The following is a 24,858-nucleotide window of genomic DNA, read 5'->3' on the forward strand; positions in this document are numbered from 1 at the left end:
TTGCCATTCTGTTTATGCAGACTATAACCAGTATTATTGTTACCAGATTTGGCATTAAAGTGGGTTTCATTAGAGCTTCCAGCCTTGAGCTTGATTCAGCTCGATTACATCCCTGGTCATGATCACATGGTTACCTCCGAATTAGGTTTTTGAACTAAATACCGGGTGCATGCATTTGATGCATATTATCTGCCAGAAAATAAAAAATGCAAGAAGCAAACACACGTCATAACTATGAATGAAATGAATGAAAGAGCTCAACAAGGCTTTCAAACAATGAAATCAAAAGAGGACTCGGTAAGTTGCCAATGCATTTAAAAGAAAACAAGAAAAAGCATATGGAAACCCCAAAATTACCATGGAAATATGGTTAGTTGGTTGCATTACATAACTCTGTTCTGCAAAACTAGAAGGAAACTATTTCTTACTTTGCTCTCCCGTCTATTCTTTTAACAGCTTTCAATTTTCGTCCTTACGCCCCCTTTTGACTCCATCTTTTGTAGACTGCTTTTCATCTCTCATTCTCTGCAGTTTATATTACAAATTAGCCTAGGTTCTAACTTAAACACTGAAGAAATACATGAAAACTTAAACTTTTTACCTTCCTTTTTGAACCCTTCCCCCTTCGATGGCGTCCTCCTTTATGTTTCATTTTCTGTTTATCCTAGTACAAGACAATGGAGTAGAACTTATGTTTCTGCATGGATATTCAATTTTCAATCAAACTGAAAAAATCATATTTCAGCCAAATCAACCTGCTCAATAGCGACAACTGGAGAATACGCTTCTGCAGCAGTCTCCTGATTCTCAATTTCCCCATCACTGTTAAGCATAGTCTTCAGTCTACCTTCCTTTAGTAATTTCTCAGATCGAGCATGCCTCTACAACCATAAAGGGGTTTTTTTAATATCATATTGGTTTATGTGAAATCAAACAAGCATGATATTCCTTTTAATCCGTTCTGGCAATCAACGGACAAAACTGATGCCCCCAGAACCATCAATTTACATGCAATCACCACATATAAATGGTGAAAGTGTATAGTGTCACATCAGATTTCTTATCATTTTCTCAATTCAAAGGTCGACAATGACTATATAAATTTTTTTTTTTTTGGTGATAGTGTAAACTTTCCAGGATTGGATTGAACCATATGGTTTCTTAATCGTTGATGTGGTGTGGTTATCCAGTATTTTGCTACAAAGAGAGAACTAGCAAGCCAGATGCCTTACCTTGGAATTAAAGTGAGCCCTTGCAGTCTCCTCGTTCAAACAGACAATCCTTGGGCATAACTTGCACTTAAAAACTGACTTGCATTTCAGTATACAGGCTGGGAAATCATCTGGCAGCGGTTCTTTGTTGCATGGGACATCTGATTTTTTTCCCCGAATTTGAGCACCATGTTCAGTATGTAACCTATTGGTGATAAATATTTGTTTATCATCTTCACTTTCATCATTATCATCATCTATAAGACCTGCAAAACCAGGTCATATTAACCACAAAAGTAAAGGGATCTTTTTTAGAATAAACATAACAATGCAGTTCAATATTGCATAATGTCTAAATGAAATCATGACAGCAGAAGACAATTGTTGTATCAAAGATTTAGTAAATGAGATTGTCATGTGTTCTTTTCCCATTTACAGAGAAAGAATCAAAGTTAACTTATGACAGATTTTAATGGCGTCACTCGAACTTCAAACATATCCAAGTTCCAAATATGGGCTAGAAAGACAACTAAAAGCTGAGTTTCATAGCCAATGTCAGACATGGTTTATATTCTGACATGAAATACATAAAACTTTTCCCATTTATAGACAAAGAGTCAGCTTATGACGGATTTTAATAGTGTCAATAGAACTTCAGACTAGCCAGATATCAGGAACAAGTTCTAAATAGGAAAAGACAAATCAATATCTACGATTCTCAGCAAATTTCAGACACGGCTTCTAATGTTTGACATGAACAATGCAACACTTTTTTTTTTTTCTAAACCATATGCATGCAAAACTCAAGAACCCAAGTTTTATTTCTCATGCAAATAACCAAATTATGAAGGTTCTCAATTCAATCAAGTAAAATTATACCTGCCGAGTCCACACCAACTTCATTCGCTGAGCTATCCTCGCTTTCATATCCTAAAATCAAACAAGCATACAAATTGTAAATCAGTAAAATTAGTAATAATCATAAAAGGAAGTTGAAAACAGTATAAACATCATCAATTTAACGCATACCAGTTTGACAAATCAATATATATTACCCATCACTAAACCCTAAGCAACTAACCCGAAGAAGAGGAGCAAGCTTGATTGTTTTGATTTACTTGAGCAGCAACTTCTTGTTCTGGTTCTGATTCAGATTCTTCCGAGGCTTCCACTTCAAGTTCAGAGTCCGAAGACGATGAAGATGAATCCGACACATTATCTTTGTCCGCATGTTCAAATTTATAAAACCTCCTCTTTATCATTTTTTTTTACAAAATTTCTGGATATTGTGATAACATAAACAAGATTAAACGAGAGTGCATAAATCTATATAAAGGATTAAATTTTTTTCCTATCATGAATCGGCGAATTCGTATTTCAAATATTCGAACCCTTTTCCAATTTTTTGGGCTAAATATCAATACATTTACTGGTAAATTAGTAAAGCGGCAAAATCAAACAAAGGATTTTCAATTTACGCTTAAAGCTTTTCAAATTATTCATTTACAAAGACATTTATGGAAGATATTAAAATAAACAGAGTGTATAAATTTCCTGAAAGTCAAAATGAATGGGAAAGCTTACGCAGAGATGGCGACGGCCTCAGGCAGAAATTAGATTATTGAGCGTTGCAGGGTTTTAGGTTAAAGAGGAAGAAAGAGTTTAAACATGAAGAATTCAAGTGTGAAGTTTGGGCCTTAGATCTGCACCGAATCCCATTTTCTTCAATGACGCATGAAATTAGAGGCGTCTATGGGCTGACCTCGGTTTCTAACTTTTAAATATCTTTCCTTAGTACGAGTCTGTTGGTGGTTGGTGTTACGCTATTAATTTAATTTTTTTTACTTTTTTTTTCAAGGCTTAAGAATAAAAAAGTTAGTAAAAAATTTAAAAAATAATTGTGTCCTTATAAAAAAAAATACTAATTTGAGTCTTCATTGACCTTAAAAGAAATTAATTAATCTCTGTGGTTAATAAAAACTGTCAGTTAAACTTTTAATCTTGTTGATGTAGTAATCAGATGCTGTCACTAAAATAATATGTTGATGTTAGCAAAAAAATTTTAAAAATATTTTTACAAAAAATTAAAAATAATTAAAATTTACATGTAGAATTAATTTGAATAAATGATTGTCTAGATTCATTTGATTCTAACCATTTGTTAGATTATTTTGAGTAAGTGTAAAACTAAAAGAACTTAAAAAATTATTTTAAAAAATTTTAAAATATATAATAAATTTATAATCAGTTATTAAATTTATTTATTTTATTTTGACAATGAAGCTTATTATAAACCTAGGCACCACCTTGATCCAAAACCTTACTGTTGGCGTCTTTAACGTACTCGAAAGGGTGAGCACTGAAGTTGATGGGGGCAAGTTAAGGGCTAGACAAAAAGTACTTCAAAGCTGAAAGAGATGAAGCTAACAAAACATTGCATGCAAAGCGATCGAGAGGGAAAACGAAGTAAGTTTGCCCAGGCATGAGACAACTCGTCCATGGTTATAATTGGGATAAGGTGACCAATGAAGAAAGAGTCTGCATGGCAAACCATCATGTCGACGAACTCAAACATGACCTCAGCAATATGTTTTCCGTTTAGGGTTCTTGTATTTCCTTCCCTGAAGGAAAAGACATCAGGTTTTGAAATGGTTGGAAACATGGAGCTACTGAAATGCCCATTAATTCATATATAGATATAGATATAGATATATAGATGAGGAAATGTGAGATAAAAATAATATAAAATAAAGACAGAAAGAGAAGGTTAGACTTTAGAGATTGATCATTGTATATGTACTAAAAAAGAAAGCAGACAAGAGGAAGGGTTTTGTAGTTTATGTCAGAAAAGAAAGCAGAAGAATTGACTTGGAGAAAGTCCTCTCCAAGTCCATTTTTATTTTGTTCCAGTTAGAACTCATCTTGGCCGGACAACCGTCCAAGTGATACGGTTTGGATAAAACCAAAAACAGAGCTCGGACAAAAAGTAAAATATGTTTTTTTAAACAGCCTTGGATAAAAAAATTTTGTTTGGGCTTGGTTAAAATTTGTTTAAATTTTTGTTAATGTTTTGATGTTATTTTATTCTCATTTTGTTATTGTATTACTATTATTTTAGATATATTTACTTGTTAAATTTCAACTATTTTATTATTATAGTATTATTTAAATAAATTTTTTTAATATATTTTTAATTTGTTGAAAAACATTTATTTTAAATTTAATGTTTTTAGTTTTATTTTGTTTTTATATAAAGAATAATATAAAAAATATAATCTAGGTAGATTAAGTCAAATTCAGATTTAATATTTTTTATATGGGCTCAAGCCTAAAAAACAATTAATAATTTTATATTGCTTCAATTCATACCCGACCCCCGACCCATGATAAGTCTACTTGCAATGTTGGAGAAAGAACAAAACCCTAAAAAACTAAGCATTCCTCCTCAGTGTCTCAACCTGTCTAGCTTTCAGCCCTAGAATGGGTGAACCGGTCTCCTTTGCTATCGTCTCCTCTTTTTCCATTTCTATTGATGCACGGTATCAACAATGGTGCAGTGAGCATGATCCGAACACTGATAACGAAACTCTAATCTATTTACTTGTGATGGGGTTCTCTTTCTTCCTCTATTTACAATTTCTCATTTAATTTCATTTAATCCCTATTTGGATCACTGTCAGATTCACGTAATTGATGGTTTGATGATTTATTTAAGTTTTTATTTGAAGTATTTGATTAGCGATCGAAAATTTCCAGTTTATTAGGAAATTATATTAAACATTTTCGTTTTATGATTTCAAAATATGGATTATAAATATGTCCTTTTTGTGAGCATTTTTGCTATTATAGAATTTTGGCCAGAAACAAAGAAAATTAAGAGTTTTCGGAATTCGGAAGATAATCTTGCAAGCATGCTTTTAAAATTGTACAAAACTTTTGTTTGATGAGATGGTGTGCAATTCCAGCTTGTTCCTTGGTCCACTGCTAATAATATACAATTTATTCGTTGGATGTAAATACTTGTATTGCAATACTCAACGGCAGTTAAGTTTGCAGGTTTCTCCATCTTTCGAATGTTTAGCAGGTTTGCATACATTGTCGGTGGTTATGCATTCCTTACAAGATATCATCTTCATTGTCTATGGGATACCTAACAGCAAAGAAAGATAAGTGGTATTGTCTTATATTTTGGATCTGGGACTAAACTGTCCTGAATGATCAAGAATAAACTGACTTTGGAGTGGTCAAAGAATCTTGTTTGCAGTTTTAAAGCCTTTATTAGTGTGAAAATCATTGCTTATAAGCTAGGAAGCACAGACATGGCTCATCCCTCTTAGTATTGTTGTCCTACGCATGTCTGATATGGACACTAGTCGAACACCCCCAGATATTACGGGACACGTCGGATTACTGTAAAAAAAGAAAAAAAAAAGAAAAAGAGGTCGGATATGGTCCCGACACAGTCACGATGGATAGAGGCCCTGGATTGAAAAACCACAATTGAGAGTGAAAGAGAAGCAGAGTTTTAGATTTCTTTTTTTGTCCGAAAGAATTTTTATTTTGTGAAAGGAAATGAAAGATTTTTTTTCTCAGATAAATTTGAAGCAATCCAAGGTCCTATCTTGAGCTATTTGTAATTAATTTAAAATATTGGGCTGGTTTTAATTTCTGTTTATTATTGTGGGCAGCTCAAGGTCTTATTTGGACTATTTGTAAATTAATTTAGAATACTGGGCTAGATATAAAATTTTAGTAAATACCTTTTAACATAAAAAAAATTAGACTGGAAAAGAATTGATTATAGATTAATGAAAAATATCAATATTTTCATTTATATTAAGTATTTTAACATAAAAAATATAAAAAATATTTTTTTATTACCATATCGGTGTTTTATTTTTTAAAATCAGTGTCGTCATATCTGTATTATGTGGTACCTGTATTGAGTGCTCATGTCCATGCTTCATAGCTTATAAGTAGTAATATATATATATATATATAAGGCTTAAAATGTTAATAAATATCATCTCTATATAATTTGGGGGACTGTTCCCTGCTTGAATGTACTTGAGTTCTATAACATTAGGCATGATCACTTGAACTTCAACAAATTCTTAAGGCATCTTACTTTCGTTTTTATATGGAAATAGTTTTATATTTTTGAAGGTGATTTGAATCGTGAGGAACTGAGTCATACCTTTGAAATAAGGTTTTTGAAAGATTCTTATCTATGTGATGTCTGTTGGCTGGTTTTTGTATGTGTTGAAGTCTATCGTGTAGTGATTGGATATAAACATGTGCTTTGTTGATTGACATGCCCAGTGTCTACATGGGCATGGGTTAATTAGAAGCTTCTTTCTTTTTCGAGGTTTTCATGGTTGCACCCGTTGAGACGCCTGTTCTGATAAATGGAAGAGTAAAACGTAATATTGTCTGTTTTCTTGGTAATTAATCTTTTATCTGATTTCTTGGGAAAGTAGATGTAAGGGTTGGCTGCATGCTTGCCGATGTTGTGATGCATGACTAGATGCTTGTTTTTGTTGCATTGCAGATTAGTTTCCATTTTTATGAGTAAAGCTGCAGGCTAATATGTCGTGAAAAGAGTTATTTGCATCAGTGTTGCTATTAGAATATAGGGTAAATTACGTCAATGGCCACTCTAAAATAGGGTCTTTTTTTATTTCGATTATTTTAAATTTTTTCCCAATTTAGTCACCCTAAATAAGATAATTGTGTGAATTAGTCATTGCCGTTAAAATTTCTGTTTTCTCTTAACGGATTGTTGATGTGACTCATTAGTACATTGAGTGATTGACACGGGATTTCTTTGTTGATTTTTGACTAAAGTTTAGGAACCTCCCTATAATTAGTCCAAAACTTTTCCTCTTACCTTTATAGAGAGACCCCTAAATTTTGGTCAAAAGTCAATAAAAAATGCCACATGTTAGTCACTCAACGAGCTAATATGCAACGTCAGCAATTCGTTAAAAGAAAACGGAAATTTTGAAAGCAGTAATTAATTTGCACAATTATCTTATTTAGAGTGACTAAATTAAGAATTTTTTTAAATTGACCAAAATAGAACAAACCCTATTTTAGAGTGACCATAAGTGTATTTTTATCCTAAAATATATTGTTTCCCTTACTCCCCTCTCAAATATTTATTAGATTGTATTTACTGTCAACAATGACATTATTAGAATATATTTTAATTTATGTTGTTTTCTTTTGGGTTTTTTTATCTATATATTATAAAATTAAAAAAAATGAAATGGTATATTAAAAAAATTATATATCAAAATGGTACATTCAAAGAGGTGGAGGGTGGTGCATAGACAGCACCATCCTAGAATTCTGACACATTTCAATTAAAAAATAATAATAATTTAATAGTGGTGCCAAAGTGATAGGCGGCACCAGTTTCTGATAAAATCTAAATTTTATTATAATTTTATTTTACAAGGAAATGAGAAAAAAAAAAGCAGGGGGCCTCGTGATACAACTTTTTTGTTTTTAACCTTTTTTTACACACACCTTCTTTCTTACTTACATCCAGCAAAGATTTCTTCCCTCTCCCTCTATATATTTCTTGTGCAGAGAGCTCTCTCTCTCTCTATTTCTTTCTTTAACAGACAATTTTAATCTCCTCTTCTTATAAATACCTTTTTTTTTTAATGAAGAACATTGGGAGAGAGGGGAGACAAGCGGAAAGGAAGTCTTGGCTGTTTTGGTTGTCTTCCTTGTTGGACGTTAGATTGTATCACAAAGTGGTGCTCCTAATCACTTTGGCACCATTATTAAAATATATATATATTTTAACTGAAATGTGTCAGAATTCTAGGATGGTGCCGCCTATGCACCACCCTTCACCTCTTAGATATACCATTTTGGTATATAATCTTTTTAACATACCATTTTAGTATTTTTTTTTAATTTTATAATATATAGGTAAAAAAACCCTTTTCTTTTCCTCTCATTTTTAGATTAGACTTTTGTTTCTTTTCTTTTTAGAATATATTTTAATTTTTGTTATTTTCTATTTCTTCTTTTCTTGAAAACTTTACAAAAGAGAGATGATCAAACTCTTGGTTTTCATAAATTAAATTCGGATTTTCTAATTGACAATTGCACCACTTGAGTGTACATTAGACATCTTCAGTTTGTCGAACCAATGGACATACCACTTGCTAAATCAAAAAGCGAAATTTATACAAGTCAACTATGAATAAAAATGCCATCCACTAACACATTAATATTAAGGGTACAAATGAATTTCAATAGCCTCACAAGGCATCATATATTCCCGGGACATTCAACCAATAAATTGTACCCTCCACCTGTTACTTGCAACAACTATCACCCTGGGGATAACTTGTGGATAGTCTCGAATTAGGTCACTTTATAACCTATCTCTCGACTAAGGGGAGACTATTGTTATATTCCTACCCCAATTTGGACTTGGTTGGGTATTACTTAATAGGGGGACTCCTTTCCACACAAAAACCTAAAACGCTAAGTATTGATCTTGAGCCCGTTTACTTCTCCAGCTGTCGCCCCTAGAATGGGTGAATTGGCCTCCTTTGACACCACCCCCTCCTCTTTCTCCACTTCTGTATCACAATATATATATAATGATAAATTTAGAGTAAATTATTATAATTATATATTTTATAATTTTTTAAATAATTTTAGTAATTTTTTTAATTTTTTAATTTTGCACTCATTCAAAATGAATTTGGGTTACCATTTGTCCAAATTCATTCTATATGCTTGTTTTAATTAGTTTTTTTAATTTGTAAAATATATTTTAAATTTTTTTTTGCTGACATCAGCATGTCACGTAAGCATACTATTACATAACATCTTTTGGTGGCTTTCATCTACCGCGTTAGCATGTTAACAGTCAAACTGGTCAGCTAAGGGCTCAAATGAATACAACTATTTCATAAAGGCTCAATTAATTTTTAAATTTTTGATTGATGATCTATTTGACCCTTAAACCTTTAAAAAAATTATTTTTACATTTAATATTTTTATAATGAAATTATGAAAGGGATAGATAAGTGAACTCTTGCACCGGTCTAGCTCTACTTCGCTCCAGTTTTTTATTGGTTTTTAAATTTGTATAAAAAGTAAGTTATGATTTTGGTTTAACCATTAAAAAAGAAATTATTGATGTTTGCCAACATAACATTTTCGAATAATGATTAGTTCTTGTGGATTATGTTATTCTGGTTTGGGAGATGAGATGGGAAATATATGTCATAAATTCTTTGAAGTTTTCTACATGTATTTTGAATATTATATAGTCAATTTGTTTATTATTATTTTATTAATTATTATTAGCGATAGCAGTGATAATGTTCTACCAAAAACAAATATTAACCATTAAATATACTCCATTCTTATATAAAAATCAATTACCAGGTAAACAATCAACTCACCAAACTTCATAATTAGTCTTTGTATTTTACACCACCTACTTTCCCTCTTTTTCCACATTAAAGATATGGCGCCTTATTTGGCTTACAAAGTCAAGTCAATGCAGTGTGGAACCAACTTTATGTGCCATTATTTTCTTATCTTTGATTATCCGCAATCCATCCACCGTTGTTTCTTTGTTACCAAATTCTTCTTCAGTTTCCAATTATTGTTGCTTTGCTGATCACGAAATTTTAGGAGAGAGTAGAAATGGCGGACGCATTTGTTTCGGCTTTTGTGAATACCATTTTGGACAAATTGACCTCCTTGTCCCTGGAGCAGATCGGCCTTGCGGGCAGCCTCAAAACAGAGCTTGACTGTCTGGAGAGCACTCTATCTACAATCCAAGCCGTGCTCCTTGATGCCGAGAAGAAGCAGTGGAAGAGTGAAGCTATCAAGAACTGGCTTGGAAAGCTCAAACAAGCAGCTTATCATCTGGAAGATGTGCTCGATGACTTCAAAGAAGAAGCTCGGAACCGTAGCCTGTGTAAGGATGCAAGAAGCAAGGTATCCACCTTCTTTTCTCCTCGGAACCCACTTGTGTTTCGGTTACAAATGGCACGTAAATTTAAGAATGCTAGAGAGAAATTAAATGCCATTGCTGAGGAGAAAAGCAAGTTCCACTTGAGAGAGGGTGTAGGAGAAGCTGAGATCGAGCAGAATGAAGACAGGCAAACCAGCTCCCTTGTGGACGAGTCTGAAATACTAGGCAGAGCAGATGAGAAGGAAGAGATAGTTAGCATGTTACTTAGCAATGCGAGTCACCATGATGATCTCTCTGTGTATGCAATATGCGGCATGGGAGGTCTTGTAAAGACCACACTTGCTCAATTGGCTTACAATGATGAAAATGTTGCAAAAGCCTTTGATATGAGAGCTTGGGTGTGTGTATCCGATGATTTTGATATAAAACGGTTGACTAAAACTATTGTGGAATCCATTGAAGGGAAGTTATGCGATATCCAAGAGTTAGATCCCCTGCAACGGCACTTAGGAGAAAAGCTTGTTGGGAAACGATTTTTGCTTGTATTGGATGATGTGTGGAATGAATACCGTGACAAGTGGGTTAGGCTGAAGCAAGCGCTACGGAGTGGACGAAGAGGAAGTACAATCATTGTCACAACTCGACTTGAGAAAGTGGCTCTTATGATGGCTACAGATCCTTTCCAACGCCTGGGATGTTTGTCAGATGATGATTCTTGGTCCTTGTTCAAGCAAAGAGCTTTTGTAATGGGAATGAATGAGGGTAATGTCAACCTGGAAATGATTGGGAGGCAGATTGTGCAGAGATGCGGAGGGGTACCTTTGGCAATTACGGCCATAGGAAGCATACTAGGTTCCAAAAGTCAAGAAAGTGAATGGTTACGTGTCAAAGATAGCGAGATATGGGGTTTGGAAGATGAGGGAAAAAGAATCTTGGCTGTGTTGAGGTTGAGTTATGAGCATCTTCCACCATATATGAAACAATGCTTTTCATTTTGCTCAATATTTCCTAAAGATTCTGTCATGGAAAAGGACGAGCTGATAGGACTATGGATGGCAAATGGATTTATTCCTTCTCGGGGACAGTTGGATTTGCATGATATGGGTTGTGAAATATTCTCTGAATTGACTCGAAGGTCCTTTTTCCAAGAGATCAAAGAGGATGTTGATGGAACTGTTACATGTAAAATGCATGATTTAATCCATGACGTTGCAACATCAATTATGGGTCATGAATGCTACGCAATTGAGCTTAATGAGAGGTCGAAAATACCAAAAACTGCTCGTCACTTGTTTGTTCATAAAATAAGTTCGTCAACAAAATTTATGGACTTATCCAAATTGCAACCATTGCGTTCTTTAATCGTTGGCCGCCGGTTCGACTTTATTGATAACCTCTCTAATCCTTCCCATTTCTTCAGTAAACAAAAGCATCTGAAGGTGTTGGATTTTGGTTATGGTTTTAGCAGTATTGCATTTGGAAGTTTGAAACAGCTAAGGTATTTACGCCTTCATGATGATACTATGAAAACTCTACCTGAAGCAACAAGCTCCCTTCATAACTTGCAGACACTAAATCTCCAACGGTGTTATCGTCTTGAAATGTTACCAAAAGGTATGAAGCACTTGAAAAACCTTAGGTACTTGGACCTCGGAAAGTATACTTCACTGGCATCTATGCCTTTTGGATTGGGACAACTGTCGTGCTTGCGTAAGCTCAGCATGTTTGTTGTGGGAAAGGACATTGGTTGTGGAGCCATTGATGAGTTGAAAGAGTTGGCCCTGGAGGGGGAATTGAGCATCAGAGGACTTCAGAACGTAAAGAGTTCAACAGATGCTAAAAATGCCAATTTGATAAAGAAGCAAAATTTGAGATCATTAAGCTTATCTTGGCGAGTAAATAATAGGGAAAGATCTCAAGGTGGAAATGATGAAGAGATTCTTGATGTTCTTCAACCTCATCCAAGCTTGAAGAAGTTAAGCCTAGATGCTTACCAAGGTGATAGGTTTCCATATTGGATGATGGATCTGCTTCTACCAAACCTTGTTGAAATCTCACTTGAAGATTGTGAACTATGCGATCAACTTCCACCTCTAGGGAAATTGCGCTTCCTTAAGTTCCTTACTATCAACGGAATGGGTGCTCTGAAGTATATTGACAGCAACTTCTATGGAGATATGGAAAGTTCTTTTCCATCACTCAAGGTTCTCGAAATAGGTATGGCACCATGTTTGGAGGAATGGATAACCCTGAATGGTAGAGAACAGTTTCCTCTCTTAAGTTCGTTAACTATCAAATATTGTCCCAAGTTGGTTAAGATGCCAATGCTTCAATGTCTTGAAAACCTAGAAATTGGAGGCATTAATGTTACTTTACTCAAATCTTTGATCATGAATGCCACTATTCTTACATCTCTCCAGATTAATGAAGTTGATAAGTTAACGGAATTACCGGATGGACTATTGCACAATCAAAAACACCTTGACAGCTTGACGTTTGTGTCAAGTACTCTAAAGTCTTCATGTGATCTATCGGATAATCTATCCACCCTTAAACACTTGAGTTTTGAGTGGAGCTTAGGACTTGAAAGCTTGCCTTCAGGATTACAAAACCTCAGCTCTTTAGAAACTTTGAATTTAAGTCAATGTGACAGACTAGTATCACTTCCAGTAAATGGTTTGCAAGGCTTATCTTCTTTGTCTTCATTGTGGATTCAAAATTGTGAGAAATTAGCCTCTTTATCTGAGGGGGTGAGATATCTGACTTCACTCCAATACTTGCGTATCCGTGGATGCCCAAAGTTAACCTCATTGCCCGATAGTTTCCAATATCTCTCTTCTCTTCGATCGCTACATATAAGCTATTGTGAGAGATTAATTTCTCTCCCAAATGAGATAGAACACCTGGCCTTACTTTCAAAACTGGAGATTGAATGTTGCCCTAATTTGATGTCACTGCCCCGAGGGATACGCGGCCTCACGGTATTGGAAACACTGAAAATCGTAGAATGCCTACATCTAGAAAGGCGGTGTAAAGAAAAGCGAGGAGAAGATTGGCCCAACATAAATCACATTCCAATCATTAAAATACAGAAAAAGGTATTTTTTTATTACTTTTTACATTTAATTTTTAATGCTAGCATACTCTTTCCTGGTGAGTTGAGTTTGAGCTGACCAATTTTTTTAAAAAAAATATTTTTTTGAGTAATCTTACCATTATCTTATCACTGACCATTGCAGTTCTGTGAATAAGGATATCTAAATATGTTCAGTGTAGTATAATTCATCCATGTCAATTATTAATGTTTTTCATTTGATGAAAAATTAAGATATGATTTTCTATATATATTTTCAGGCTTGGTGGAGAGAACTTCCTTAAAAAGTTTAAAAAAGCCTCAATTATGCTATTTGAATAAATCACATTGCATTAAGTTGAGAAAATCAGGTAAGAATAAAAAAACCACAAATACTTATAGCTTCTAAATTGTTATGTTCAGATATTTACTTTGTTCAACTCTATTTGAGGATATGAATATAGCATTATAGCATACCATATTCCATGAAAGGGCGGATTACTTTTTTCCCATTTTGTATTTTAGTTTGCAAGAATTAAACTTTATCCACCTAAACTTATTTACCTAGAAGTTTATGTTGGAATATTTTTAAACTATTTATAATATTTATAAATAAAAATTCATAATTAATCTAAATGAAAAATTAAAAGTGTTGAATTATATCTCTAAGTTATAAAAAATATATCAATTAATTATTAAGTAAGAGTTGTGACGATTCAAATATAATCATAATATTATTAAGATATAGTAATTCAGCTTTTTTTTTAAAAAAAATGATAGTAATTCAAATAAACATCAATTTAGATTGTTGTGTTTTTATAAAGAGAGATAAGATTTCTTATAAATAAGAATCAAATTACATATAAACGTTAATGGCTAAATTTATCATTAAGTCTTTTATTTACTAGTAACTCTTTTGCACATTAAAATATATGGTGGAAGTGAATACACCTATAAATAAAGTGACATATTCAATTTTTTGAAGTCATTCAATTAATTTCTTATAATTTTATTCATAAAATACCAAAATTGTCATGCACTAACTTCTATGCCTGTTGGGTTGGGTCAATTGTCATGCTTGCACAAGCTCAGCGAGTTCATTGTGGGAAAGGGCTATGGCTGTGGTGGCATTGATGAGTTGAAAGAGTTGGACCTACGGGGGAATTGAGCATCACAGGACTTTGCAATGTGAAGAGTTCAACAGAAGCTAAAAATGCCAATTTGATAAAGAAGCTAAATTTAAGATCGTTAAGGCCATCTTGGGAAGTAAACAGCTAGGAAACCTCTCATCATCAAAATGGAAATGATGAAGAGATTCTTAATGTTCTCCAGCCTCATTCAAGCTTGAAGAAGTTATGCATAATTGATTGCCAAGGTGTTAAGTTTCCATATTGGATGATGGATCTGCTTCTACCTGTTGGAACAATGGCAGCAGCAAACATCAAACAAAGTTACAACACTGTGTTTGCAGGACTGAAGCAAGAAAAATCGAAGCAAAGAAAGAGCAAAGCAAAGCAAAAATTGATCAAAAATGAATACTCAGCAAAGTTGTAACTGAACATTACATTTTTCATTCAAGATTTGAATATATAAAAGAACTACAAATTTTGGTTCATTTGACAGATACCTAATGACATAACTACTCCCACTTAAACTAAACTAATACAAGCTTAAGTCAAATACAAAATAAGCTGACATATCAGCTTTTACATCATCAATCCAATCACAAACTTAATCCAACTAACTATTAAAACTAGTTACAATTAAACTGAACTAAGTTACATCAAAACAAGGCAGCAATATCTGTTGCTTCATTTGGTCTGAAAACCATTCGTGCACACCAAGCAAAATGAGCTGAGCTCGATAGCTGCTGGTCTTGATAGTAGCATGCTTCCGGCTCCATGTTGCATTGCAGTTCAGCTTTCAACACTCCTCCTTGGACTGTATGCAACACACTCCAATTGCACTTCTCAAAGATTCAAATCGAGCAGCCCCTAAGGGCTTGGTCATTATGTCAGCCAATTGTGCTCCTGAGCTGCAATGCACAAGGCTGACTTCCTTTGCTTGTTCAGCCTCTCTAACAAAATGCAGTTTGATTTTAAAATGCTTAGTCTTACCATGGAACACAGGGTTCTTGGCTATTGCAACTGCAGACTGATTATCCACCCAAATTTCAGTTGCTTCACTTTGAGTTTCATTAAGATCATGAAGCAGCTTCCTTAGCCAAATGGCCTGATTGACTGCTCCTGCTGCAGCAATGTACTCTGCTTCAGCTGTGGACTGAGCAACAGTTTGTTGCTTCTTTGAACTCCAGCAAAACATGCCCGATCCAAGTGTGAAGAAGTATCCAGAGGTACTCTTCATGTCATCGAGAGATCCTGCCCAGTCACTATCAGAGTAGCCTTCTAGTTTCAGTTGGTTCCGACTTTCAAACATTACACCAAAACTAGCAGTGCCCTTGATGTATCTAAGGACCCTCTTTGCTGCCTTCAGATGTGCCTCATTGCAGCAATGCATAAATCTCGATAACAGGCTGACACCAAACATGATGTCTGGCCTGGTTGCTGTTAGATACAACAGACAACCAACTAGGCTTCGATAGTGCCTCTCATCAACCCTCTGCTGATCACCACTGCTAGTCAGCTTTTCTCCTTGAGCCATAGGTGTGCTGACTGCTTTACAGTTATGCATGCAAAATTTGTTTAGGATCTTCAAAGCAAATGAATGTTGGCTGATGAAGATACCTCGATCAGACTGGTGTACTTCCATGCCAAGGAAGTAAGTCATGATCCCCAAATCTGTCATCTCAAACACTTGCTGCATTTGAACCTTGAACTGATCAATGAGCTCAATTTTGCTCCCTGTCACAAGCAAATCATCCACATACAAGGAAACAATCAGCAAGGTTTCATGTTCTGACCTTTTAACATATAAAGTAGGCTCACTAAGGCTCTTTACAAATCCAAGTTTGGTCAGGTAAGCATCAACTCTGTCATACCAGGCCCTTGGTGCCTGTTTCAGGCCATAGAGGGCCTTTCTTAACTTATACACTTTGTCTTCATGTCCAGCAACTTCAAAACCTTCAGGTTGCTCGATGAAAATCTCCTCCTTGAGAAAACAATTCAGGAATGCTGATTTGACATCCAATTGATGAATTCTCCATTGCTTCTGAGCTACTAAAGCAAACAGCAGCTTAATTGTATCCAGTCTTGCCACTGGAGCAAAAGTTTCTAGGTAGTCAACACCATACTGCTGACTGTAGCCCTTCACCACAAGCCTGGCCTTGTGCTTGTTCAGTGAGCCATCAGCATTGTACTTGGCCCGGTACACCCATTTAACTCCTATGACCCTCTTGTGTTCTGGTCTGCTCACCAACTCCCAAGTCTGATTTTTGTTGATCATTTCCAACTCAGCTTCCATAGCTTTCATCCAGCTTCTGTTCTTAGCAGCCTCCTCAAAGTCTGAGGGCTCAATCACAGCAACATTGCACCTCTGATAGACATCAGCCAAAGTTCTGGTGCCCCTCACTGGTATATCATCGACAGCATCATTACTTAGTCTTTCTTCTGCAGGTTCAGCAACCAAGTCTAACTGGTCCAATTCAGACAAGTCAGCCTCAACACCATTCCAATTCCACACCTTTTCCTCATCAAACTTTACATCCCTGCTGACTAAAACCTTCTTTGCTGTAGGATCATACACTCTATAGCCCTTCTTGTTGCTGCTGTAGCCAACAAAGATTCCTGGAGTTGCTCTGCTCTCAAGCTTGGTCCTTTTCTCTACTGGAATAAGTGCATAACATACACAGCCAAACACTTTTAAGTGTGTTACCACAGGTTTGACTCCATGCCAAGCCTCAAAAGGAGTCTTATCCTTGACTGCTCTAGTTGGCAGTCTGTTGAGCAGATACACTGAGGTGTTGACTGCCTCAGCCCAAAACTGACTTGGAAGCTTCCCTTGAAACAAGAGGCACCTGGCCATGTTCAGTACAGTCCTATTCTTTCTCTCACAGACTCCATTCTGTTGAGGAGTATAGACTGTTGTGAGCTGATGGTGAATCCCAGCACTATCACAAAGCTTCTGAAATTTCTCAGACACATATTCAGAGCCATTATCAGTCCTCAAGGCTCTAATTTTGCAGCCTGACTGATTTTCAGCATAAGCCTTGAATTTGCAGAAGGCTTCAAACACTTCTGACTTTTGCTTCAAGAAGTAGACCCAGCACAACCTTGTTAAGTCATCTATAAACAGGGCAAAGTACCTGTTCTCACTGATTGAAGGTGTTCTCATAGGTCCACAAACATCAGAGTGCACCAATTCGAGCTTGTTTTGAGCTCTCCAAGCACTGTCAGCAAGAAAAGGCAGTCTAGCCTGCTTACCAAGCTGACAAACCTCACAAACATTCCCACTAACTTCAATTTTTAAAATGTCATCAACCAGATTCAGCCTATGTAACAGATCGATGGATCTAAAATTTGCATGGCCTAGTCTCCTATGCCACAAGTCAGTGCTTTCAACAAGGCTGGTGTATGTCTTTCTTTCTATTTGGCTGACATCCAGCATGAAGCACCTATCACTCATAGAGACTGTGACTAACTCCAGACCATTCATGTCTTGAACAATACAGCAACCATCCTTAAAAACCAATGTATAGCCCTTTTCAACTAATTGGCCTACACTAAGCAAATTCTGGTCTAAATCAGGTACAAAAAACACATCTGAGATCAACTTGTTACCTGAACCAGTGCTAATCAACACACTGCCCTTGCCTTTAGCCTCAATCAGCCTACCATCTCCAATTCTAATCCTCGAGTGGAAGCTTCTGTCTAGGCCTTTGAACAACTTCTCATCTGCTGCCATATGGTGTGAGCAGCCACTGTCTAGTAGCCAATCATTGCTGGCCTTGGTTGTGCCAACAAAACAAGTTGCTGTGAACACTTGCTCCTCCTGAGCTTGAATGTCCTCAGCAGGTCTAGCTTGTTGCAGAGCAGCCTCCCTTGGTTTGCCCTTGCACACCTTCTCCACATGGCCAAACTGCTTGCATTTTCTACACTGAATATCTGGCCTAAACCAGCAATACTTTTCTGAATGTGTTGTCTTCTTACAATGAACACATGGTGGGAACACTCTTTTTGCTTCATCTCTTCCTGACTTGACCCTTCTATTGTGCCAAGGCTTCTTGCCTTTTGCAGTCACACTCGAGCCTTCACTGGCTTTAGCCTGGAAAGCAGCTTCAGGATTCTCCTCCTGCCTATTTGCCCTCCTTTGCTCAAGTGCATACAGAGAGTTTATCAGCTCAGACAAAGAAATGGCTGATAAATCCCTCGAGTCCTCAAGTGAAGAGATTTTAGACTCAAATTTCTCAGGGAGAGTTGTAATAACCTTTTCAACAACTCTGCTCTCTGTGAAGTCCACTCCCAGGAGCCTAATGCTGTTGACAATGGCCATTATCCTGTCTGAGTACTGCTTGATGGTCTCAGACTCCTTCATCCTCAAATTTTCAAAGTCTCTCCTGAGGTTGATCACTTGCTGTTGCCTTGTCTTATCAGTCCCCATGAACTCCTCCTTCAGCTTCTCCCAAGCCTGCTTTGGTGAGTCACAGGCCATGATGCGAGTAAATATCACATCAGAGACTCCATTTTGCAAGCAGGCCATAGCCTTATGCTTCTTGGCTCGCTCATCAGCATGCTGCCTCATCTGTGCAATGGTGGGATTGGCTCTCAATGGAGGTGGTTCAGCATCATTCTCGATCACACTCCAAAGATCATGTGCCTGGAGATAAGTCTTCATTTTAACTATCCAAATGTGATAGTTTTCTCCAGTGAACACTGGTGGAGGTGGTGGAGTGAAACTCATTCTGTTAAACTGATTTTAAGTGCTTCAATCTTACCAAATTTTGAACTTGCTGTTGGTTTTGATTCGAACACAACAGATTGCATACAAAGGCCCCTCAAAGACTCGGGCTCATGATACCATTTGTTGGAACAATGGCAGCAGCAAACATCAAACAAAGTTACAACACTGTGTTTGCAGGACTGAAGCAAGAAAAATCGAAGCAAAGAAAGAGCAAAGCAAAGCAAAAATTGATCAAAAATGAATACTCAGCAAAGTTGTAACTGAACATTACATTTTTCATTCAAGATTTGAATATATAAAAGAACTACAAATTTTGGTTCATTTGACAGATACCTAATGACATAACTACTCCCACTTAAACTAAACTAATACAAGCTTAAGTCAAATACAAAATAAGCTGACATATCAGCTTTTACATCATCAATCCAATCACAAAATTAATCCAACTAACTATTAAAACTAGTTACAATTAAACTGAACTAAGTTACATCAAAACAAGGCAGCATATCTGTTGCTTCATTTGGTCTGAAAACCATTCGTGCACACCAAGCAAAATGAGCTGAGCTCGATAGCTGCTGGTCTTGATAGTAGCATGCTTCCGGCTCCATGTTGCATTGCAGTCCAGCTTTCAACACTACCAAACCTTGTTGAAATCTCACTAATAAATTGTGAAAGATGCGATCTAACCTTTAGGGAAATTACGCTTCCTTGTGGTCCTTACTATTTATAGAATGGGTGCTTTGAAGTAAATTGACAGCAACTTCTATAGAGATATGGAAAGTTCTTTTCCATCACTCAAGGTTCTTGAAATACGTTGGGCACCATGTTTGGAGAAATGAATAGCAGTGAATGTTAGAGCACATTTTCCTATCTTAAGTTCATTAATTATCGAAGATTGTCCTAAGTTGGTTAAGCTGCCAATGCTTCAATCTCTAAAAAAGCTAAATGTTGAAAGAATTAATGTTGCATTACTCAAATCTTTGATGTTGAATTCCAATATTCTCACAGTTAACTCGATATGATAGCCTTTTATCTCTTCCGGTAAATGGATTGCAAGGCTTATCTTCCTTGTCTTCACTGACGATTCATCATTGTAAGAAATTAGCCTCTTTATCTGAAGGGGTGTGATATTTGACTTCACTCCTAGACTTGGTTATTGATGATTGTCCAACATCTCTCTTCTCTTCAATCTCTGTGTATTTCGAGTTATGAGAGATTAATTTCTCTTTCAAATGAGATACAACACCTCACATTGCTTTCAAAATTGGAGATTAAGGATTGCTCTAGTTTTATGTCATTTCCTTGGGGGATACAAAGCCTCACGACACTGGAAATGCTGAGCATTGCAGGGTGTCCACATCTGGAAAGGCAGTGCCAGAAAGAGAGAGGAGAGGATTGGCCCAACATATCCCACATTCCATCCATTTGAATCGGTAACTAGGTGATTTTCTACTTTTGAATTTTAATTTTAAATAATTCTTATTTGACAGGTTGAGTTTGAGCAAACCAAATTAAAAGAAAAAATAGTAAGAAAGTTTGAACTTTTTAGTAGTCTTTAAATTATCAAATTACATCCAAGAATTATCTACAAGGATTTGACCATTGCATTTCCGTTAATAAGTATGTCTAGACATCCGCAGTATCATTCATCCATGTCTGTTATTAGTGTTCACTGCTGCCCAGAATTCATTGTTCATTCAAAAATGATTTTGATTTGATGAATTTAGGATATAATTTTCTCCTATATTTTCAGGATCGATGGTTGAACATGCTGTCTTCCAGTAAAGTTTTGAAAGCTCAATCCTGCTATTTTAAAAGAAGCACATTGCAGTAAGTTGAGATAGCACTTTGTATCCCAAAAGAGCAGGTAAGAATAAATGGATGGGAAATGATTTTAGCTTCTACATTCTTATAATCATCATATATTACTTTGCTCATCTCTGTTTCAGAATACTCTATTCATGGATTTCTTTAAACAATCTTGATGGTAAGCCAAAGCTGAGTGAGTAGCAGGAAGTTCCAACAATGTTCATTCAAAAAGATGATATCAAGCTTTTGGTACTGTATTAGATGCACTATCAGAATCCAGCAACTTAATGTGTTTCTCTTTGCCCTTGCAAATAACAATTATATTGTTTCATTTAGATGGATGACTTATTTTGAGCTATATAAGTTCAGTTTTATTTTAATAATTTGCTTACATGTTTTGTGATGGTGTTCCCTTAGACCATACATTTCACCTGCTTTTTTATTTAGAGTTTGCCTTGTTAAATTAATGTTCTCTTAGTATTATGGAAGATAAAACTACACTGACAAACTGCATAAGCATAAACTCAACCAAAAGTATCGTTTTTCTTTTTAATTTTAAAATTAATATATTCATTTGAAAATTTACTTGATTTGATGATGAAATTTTGACTTAGAAAAGCATTCAAAATAAATGGATGTCTCATATGTTCTCTGCCTAAAACAGATGGGAGTAATATATAAAAGAACCTATACCAGTCCTCTGAAGATATAAAGAAATAAAGGTGAGTGAGAAGTTGGTAAATGAACATAGAATATCTGCAGCAATGAGGGTTAATGCTGTGGTTTGTATTCTCACCCATTTGCTTGCAGGCATCACAGTAACCTTTGGCCAAAGCTTTAGTAATAGGTATAGATAGTATCATTCTATAAACAATCAAAATCTACTATTTTGTAATAACTTGTAGGTATCTAATATGCTACTAAACTTGCAAAATTACAAATTATAATATACAAGCCAAGTAGTCTTCATTCAATCTTTATCTCGTTTAGAGGACAATTGGATAAACTTTCAATGTATGCACTATTAGATCATGTTCGCATTTACAATATTTTGTTATAATCTTATGCCAATCACATTATGTTTTATCACCGACGATAGAGGCCAACAAGTTCCATTACTTGACTTGGTAGTGGGAAGCATTCCGCATGAGAACTCAAGCGAAAGTTTTAATCTAGAAAATGTGGGAAGATCTTAGGAGTTTCCTTCAATTCAGTTAAGCATTTTACATGCACCAACAAATATTTTTTGTGATTAAAATGAGCTAGGAAAGGGTCTGGTTGGCCGTGTATACAAGGTGATAGTTGATACAGTGATACAAGGAAAAAGTATGGAAGAAAGAGTGTTGGTTGTTGTGGAGGTTGGTTCACCCAATCAGGGTGAAAAGCCAAAAATTACAAAGAACGAAGGTGAGGAGAATACTAAGGTTGAAGGTAAGTTGACAAAGTGTATGCTTGATATTCTTGGAGAGTCGATCTTTCCTTTATCGTTCCTAAAGGTATTTATAAGCGAGGGCCTTATGTAAGATGATGTTAATGTGTTGGACTTGCCATCTAGTGATCATTATGGAATGCATGAGGCAAATGTCTTCGATGAGACTAGAATGTCTATAATGAAATAGATCATGTCATTCACTTTGACTTGATTGACAATCTCGGTAGGTCATATGAGGGAAACATAATTAAAGTTTTGAAGAGTAAACTTAGGAACTTGATGGATCAAGAGGAAAAGTATTGGGCCCAGAGATTCGAGAGTTACCTGGCTACGGGAGGACGATAGGAACACCAAGTTTTTCCATGTAAGAGCTTCAAGCAGGAGAAAAAAAGAATAATATTGAGTAGCTGAAAGATATTCATGGGTGCTGGAAGAATAACACCAAAGAAATTTGTGAGGCAGCCAGGGAGTATTCAAAACCTTTTTGAGTCAACTTTAAAAACATAGGATAACTTCAACATTGACTTTATTGATAATTGTATTTCAGGGGAGATGAATGATAAATTGTTGGAAGAGTTCAAAGATGAGGAGATAATGAAAGCATTCAACCAAATGGACCCGAGGAAAGCCCTAGCCATTGATGATCTGTCAGGCCAATTCTATAAGGAGCACTGGGATGTTGTTGGAATTGATATTTTGAAAATGTGCCATGATATTTTAAAGGGGAACAGAATTGTAGATAGTCTCAACGAGATGATTATTGTCCTTATTCCTAAAATAAAAAATCCGATTGATATGACTAATTTTCGTCCGATCAGTCTATGCAGAGTGGTGTACAAAATTATCGCTAAAGTTCTTGCAAACCGGTTGAAAGAAACTCTTCCGAAGTGCATTAGTTAAAATCAGAGTGCCTTTGTGCCCGGACGTATGATCCACGATAATATTCTGATCGCTCATGAGCTTCTCCATTATCTTAAAAGTGCTAAGAAAGGGCCTAACAAGGGATTTGTCATTAAACTCGACATGAGCAAAGCCTATGATCGGGTTGAATGGAAGTTCAATAAAGCGGTTATGAAAAAAATGGGCTACGCGAAGGCTTGGGTGAATAAAGTGATGTGCTGTATTTCTTCGGTTCGCTATGTGGTTAAGTGTAATTCATCCCTATCGAAGACCATAGTGCTGGAAAGAGGCCTAAGACTTGCATGGAAGCTTTTTCTAAACTACTTTTACGGGCTCAAAATGATAATTTGTTAAAAGGGATTAGGGCTAGCATTTATGGGCCACGTATTAATCATCTCTTTTTTGCTCATGATGCGCTCCTTTTCATTCATAATAAAAAAAGGGATGTGGAGGAGTTCGTCAAATTTTAAAATTTTTTTTCTAAAATGTCAGGACAGAAGATTAATATTGACAAGTCGATGATTATGTTTAGCCCGAAAACCCTTTTGATTCAAAGACAAAATTTTATATCTTTGCTTGGTATGCTTCTGGTTGAAAAACTTGATAATTATTTGGGCTTACTGATGCGAACCTGGTCGCATCATGTTACGACCCAACTTGTCGACATTGAGATTGGGCTAAACTCGAGGGGCCTAAGTGCAAAATGAAGTTTTTAATTTCAGTTTATTAATTTGGCTGCTGGAAAATAAGGACTTTGATTCATTTATTTTAGTTACTTTAGTTATTTTAGTTTGTGTCTTTAATTATGTCATAGTTTGAACATCATTAATATGTATTCTGCATTTAATAAAGTCATGCATTATGTATCTCTCATGTAAGTTAAGTTTGCATCATAAATTATGACATGAATTATGTAACTCCCATGTTAGTTAAAGTTTGCATTATTAAATTAAGTCTTGTATTAAGTAACTCATTTGTTCATTTAGTTTACATCTTAAACCATGCATTTAAGCATCTTAGTTGTTAAATATGTTTGAGTTTATTTATATAAGTATGTTATTTAATCTGGCTGTTACTTTTTACTACATAAGTTAAAGTGTGTTCATTTTCAATTTAAATAAGCTGATTTGAGCTGCATGTTCATTAATAAATTTGTGTAAGAGTGTTTATAGTGTGCTGATTCTTATGAATGTCTTTAATGCTTAATTATCTACCTTGTAGGTGATTGTTCATATGGCTAATTGGCTATTCAAGTTTTGGACGTTTTTCAAGCCTTCAAAGATCATTATGGTGGCTGTTCAAATGGACCAAGAGTGACTTTTCAAGTCTGATTAGTTTCATGCACTCAAAGCTAGTTATGGTGCCAATTAATGATATGAATGCACAAGTCTTTTGACATTCAGTTTAAGGGAGATGAAGGGACACCAAACAGCACATTAAGGGTTCATTAAGTCAATTATAAAGTGAAGAGACATGCCTTTTCATCTACACCAGAATCAAGTGAAGAGACAAGACTATTGGCTTCCCTTCATGACTTAAAAATGAAATTAAAGCTTGTAAAAACCTTAGTTATGTAACACCCCTAACCCGTATCCGTCGCCGGAATAGGGTT

General features: G+C 35.5%; 2 protein-coding genes and 1 long non-coding RNA gene across 7 annotated transcripts; 2 read left to right on the forward strand and 1 right to left on the reverse strand.

Annotated features, from left to right (window-relative positions):
• Nucleotides 1–47: 47 nt before the first annotated feature.
• Nucleotides 48–2,984, reverse strand: LOC107912702 (uncharacterized). Of its 3 annotated transcripts, none has more exons than XM_016841007.2 (8): nt 2,796–2,984; nt 2,293–2,490; nt 2,091–2,141; nt 1,233–1,477; nt 756–881; nt 602–664; nt 429–525; nt 48–189 (listed from the first exon to the last, which is right to left on the reverse strand). In XM_016841007.2, exons 2-7 carry the CDS (start codon nt 2,471–2,473, stop codon nt 460–462), a joined length of 732 nt encoding a protein of 243 aa, XP_016696496.1. In that variant the 5' UTR covers nt 2,474–2,490; nt 2,796–2,984; the 3' UTR covers nt 48–189; nt 429–459. The 3 variants fall into 3 exon arrangements, 2 of the variants coding, with proteins under 2 accessions (XP_016696496.1, XP_016696495.1); XR_001688253.2 differs by having other exon boundaries at nt 49–189; nt 358–525; XM_016841006.2 differs by lacking the exon at nt 48–189 and having other exon boundaries at nt 245–525.
• A 6,684-nt stretch (nt 2,985–9,668) lies between these two features.
• Nucleotides 9,669–14,864, forward strand: LOC107912701 (putative disease resistance protein RGA3). 3 transcript variants are annotated; one of them, XR_005904920.1, is made up of 3 exons: nt 9,669–13,274; nt 13,531–13,620; nt 14,337–14,864. XR_005904920.1 is itself a non-coding variant. In XM_016841005.2 (2 exons), the coding sequence occupies exons 1-2, from the start codon at nt 9,903–9,905 to the stop codon at nt 13,552–13,554; spliced, it is 3,396 nt and encodes a 1,131-aa protein (XP_016696494.2). In that variant the 5' UTR covers nt 9,669–9,902; the 3' UTR covers nt 13,555–13,803. The 3 variants fall into 3 exon arrangements, 1 of the variants encoding a protein (XP_016696494.2); XR_001688252.2 differs by having other exon boundaries at nt 14,342–14,473; XM_016841005.2 differs by lacking the exon at nt 14,337–14,864 and having other exon boundaries at nt 13,531–13,803.
• Nucleotides 14,865–20,417: 5,553 nt separating this feature from the next.
• On the forward strand, nt 20,418–21,294 carry LOC121209799 (uncharacterized). The gene is made up of 3 exons (XR_005904921.1): nt 20,418–20,546; nt 20,859–20,972; nt 21,055–21,294. It is a non-coding gene; the product is annotated as an uncharacterized lncRNA (long non-coding RNA).
• The last annotated feature ends 3,564 nt before the right edge of the window (nt 21,295–24,858 follow it).

This window comes from Gossypium hirsutum, chromosome A11 (genome assembly GCF_007990345.1).
Source record: "Gossypium hirsutum isolate 1008001.06 chromosome A11, Gossypium_hirsutum_v2.1, whole genome shotgun sequence".
In the NCBI taxonomy this organism is placed as follows: Eukaryota; Viridiplantae; Streptophyta; class Magnoliopsida; order Malvales; family Malvaceae; genus Gossypium; species Gossypium hirsutum.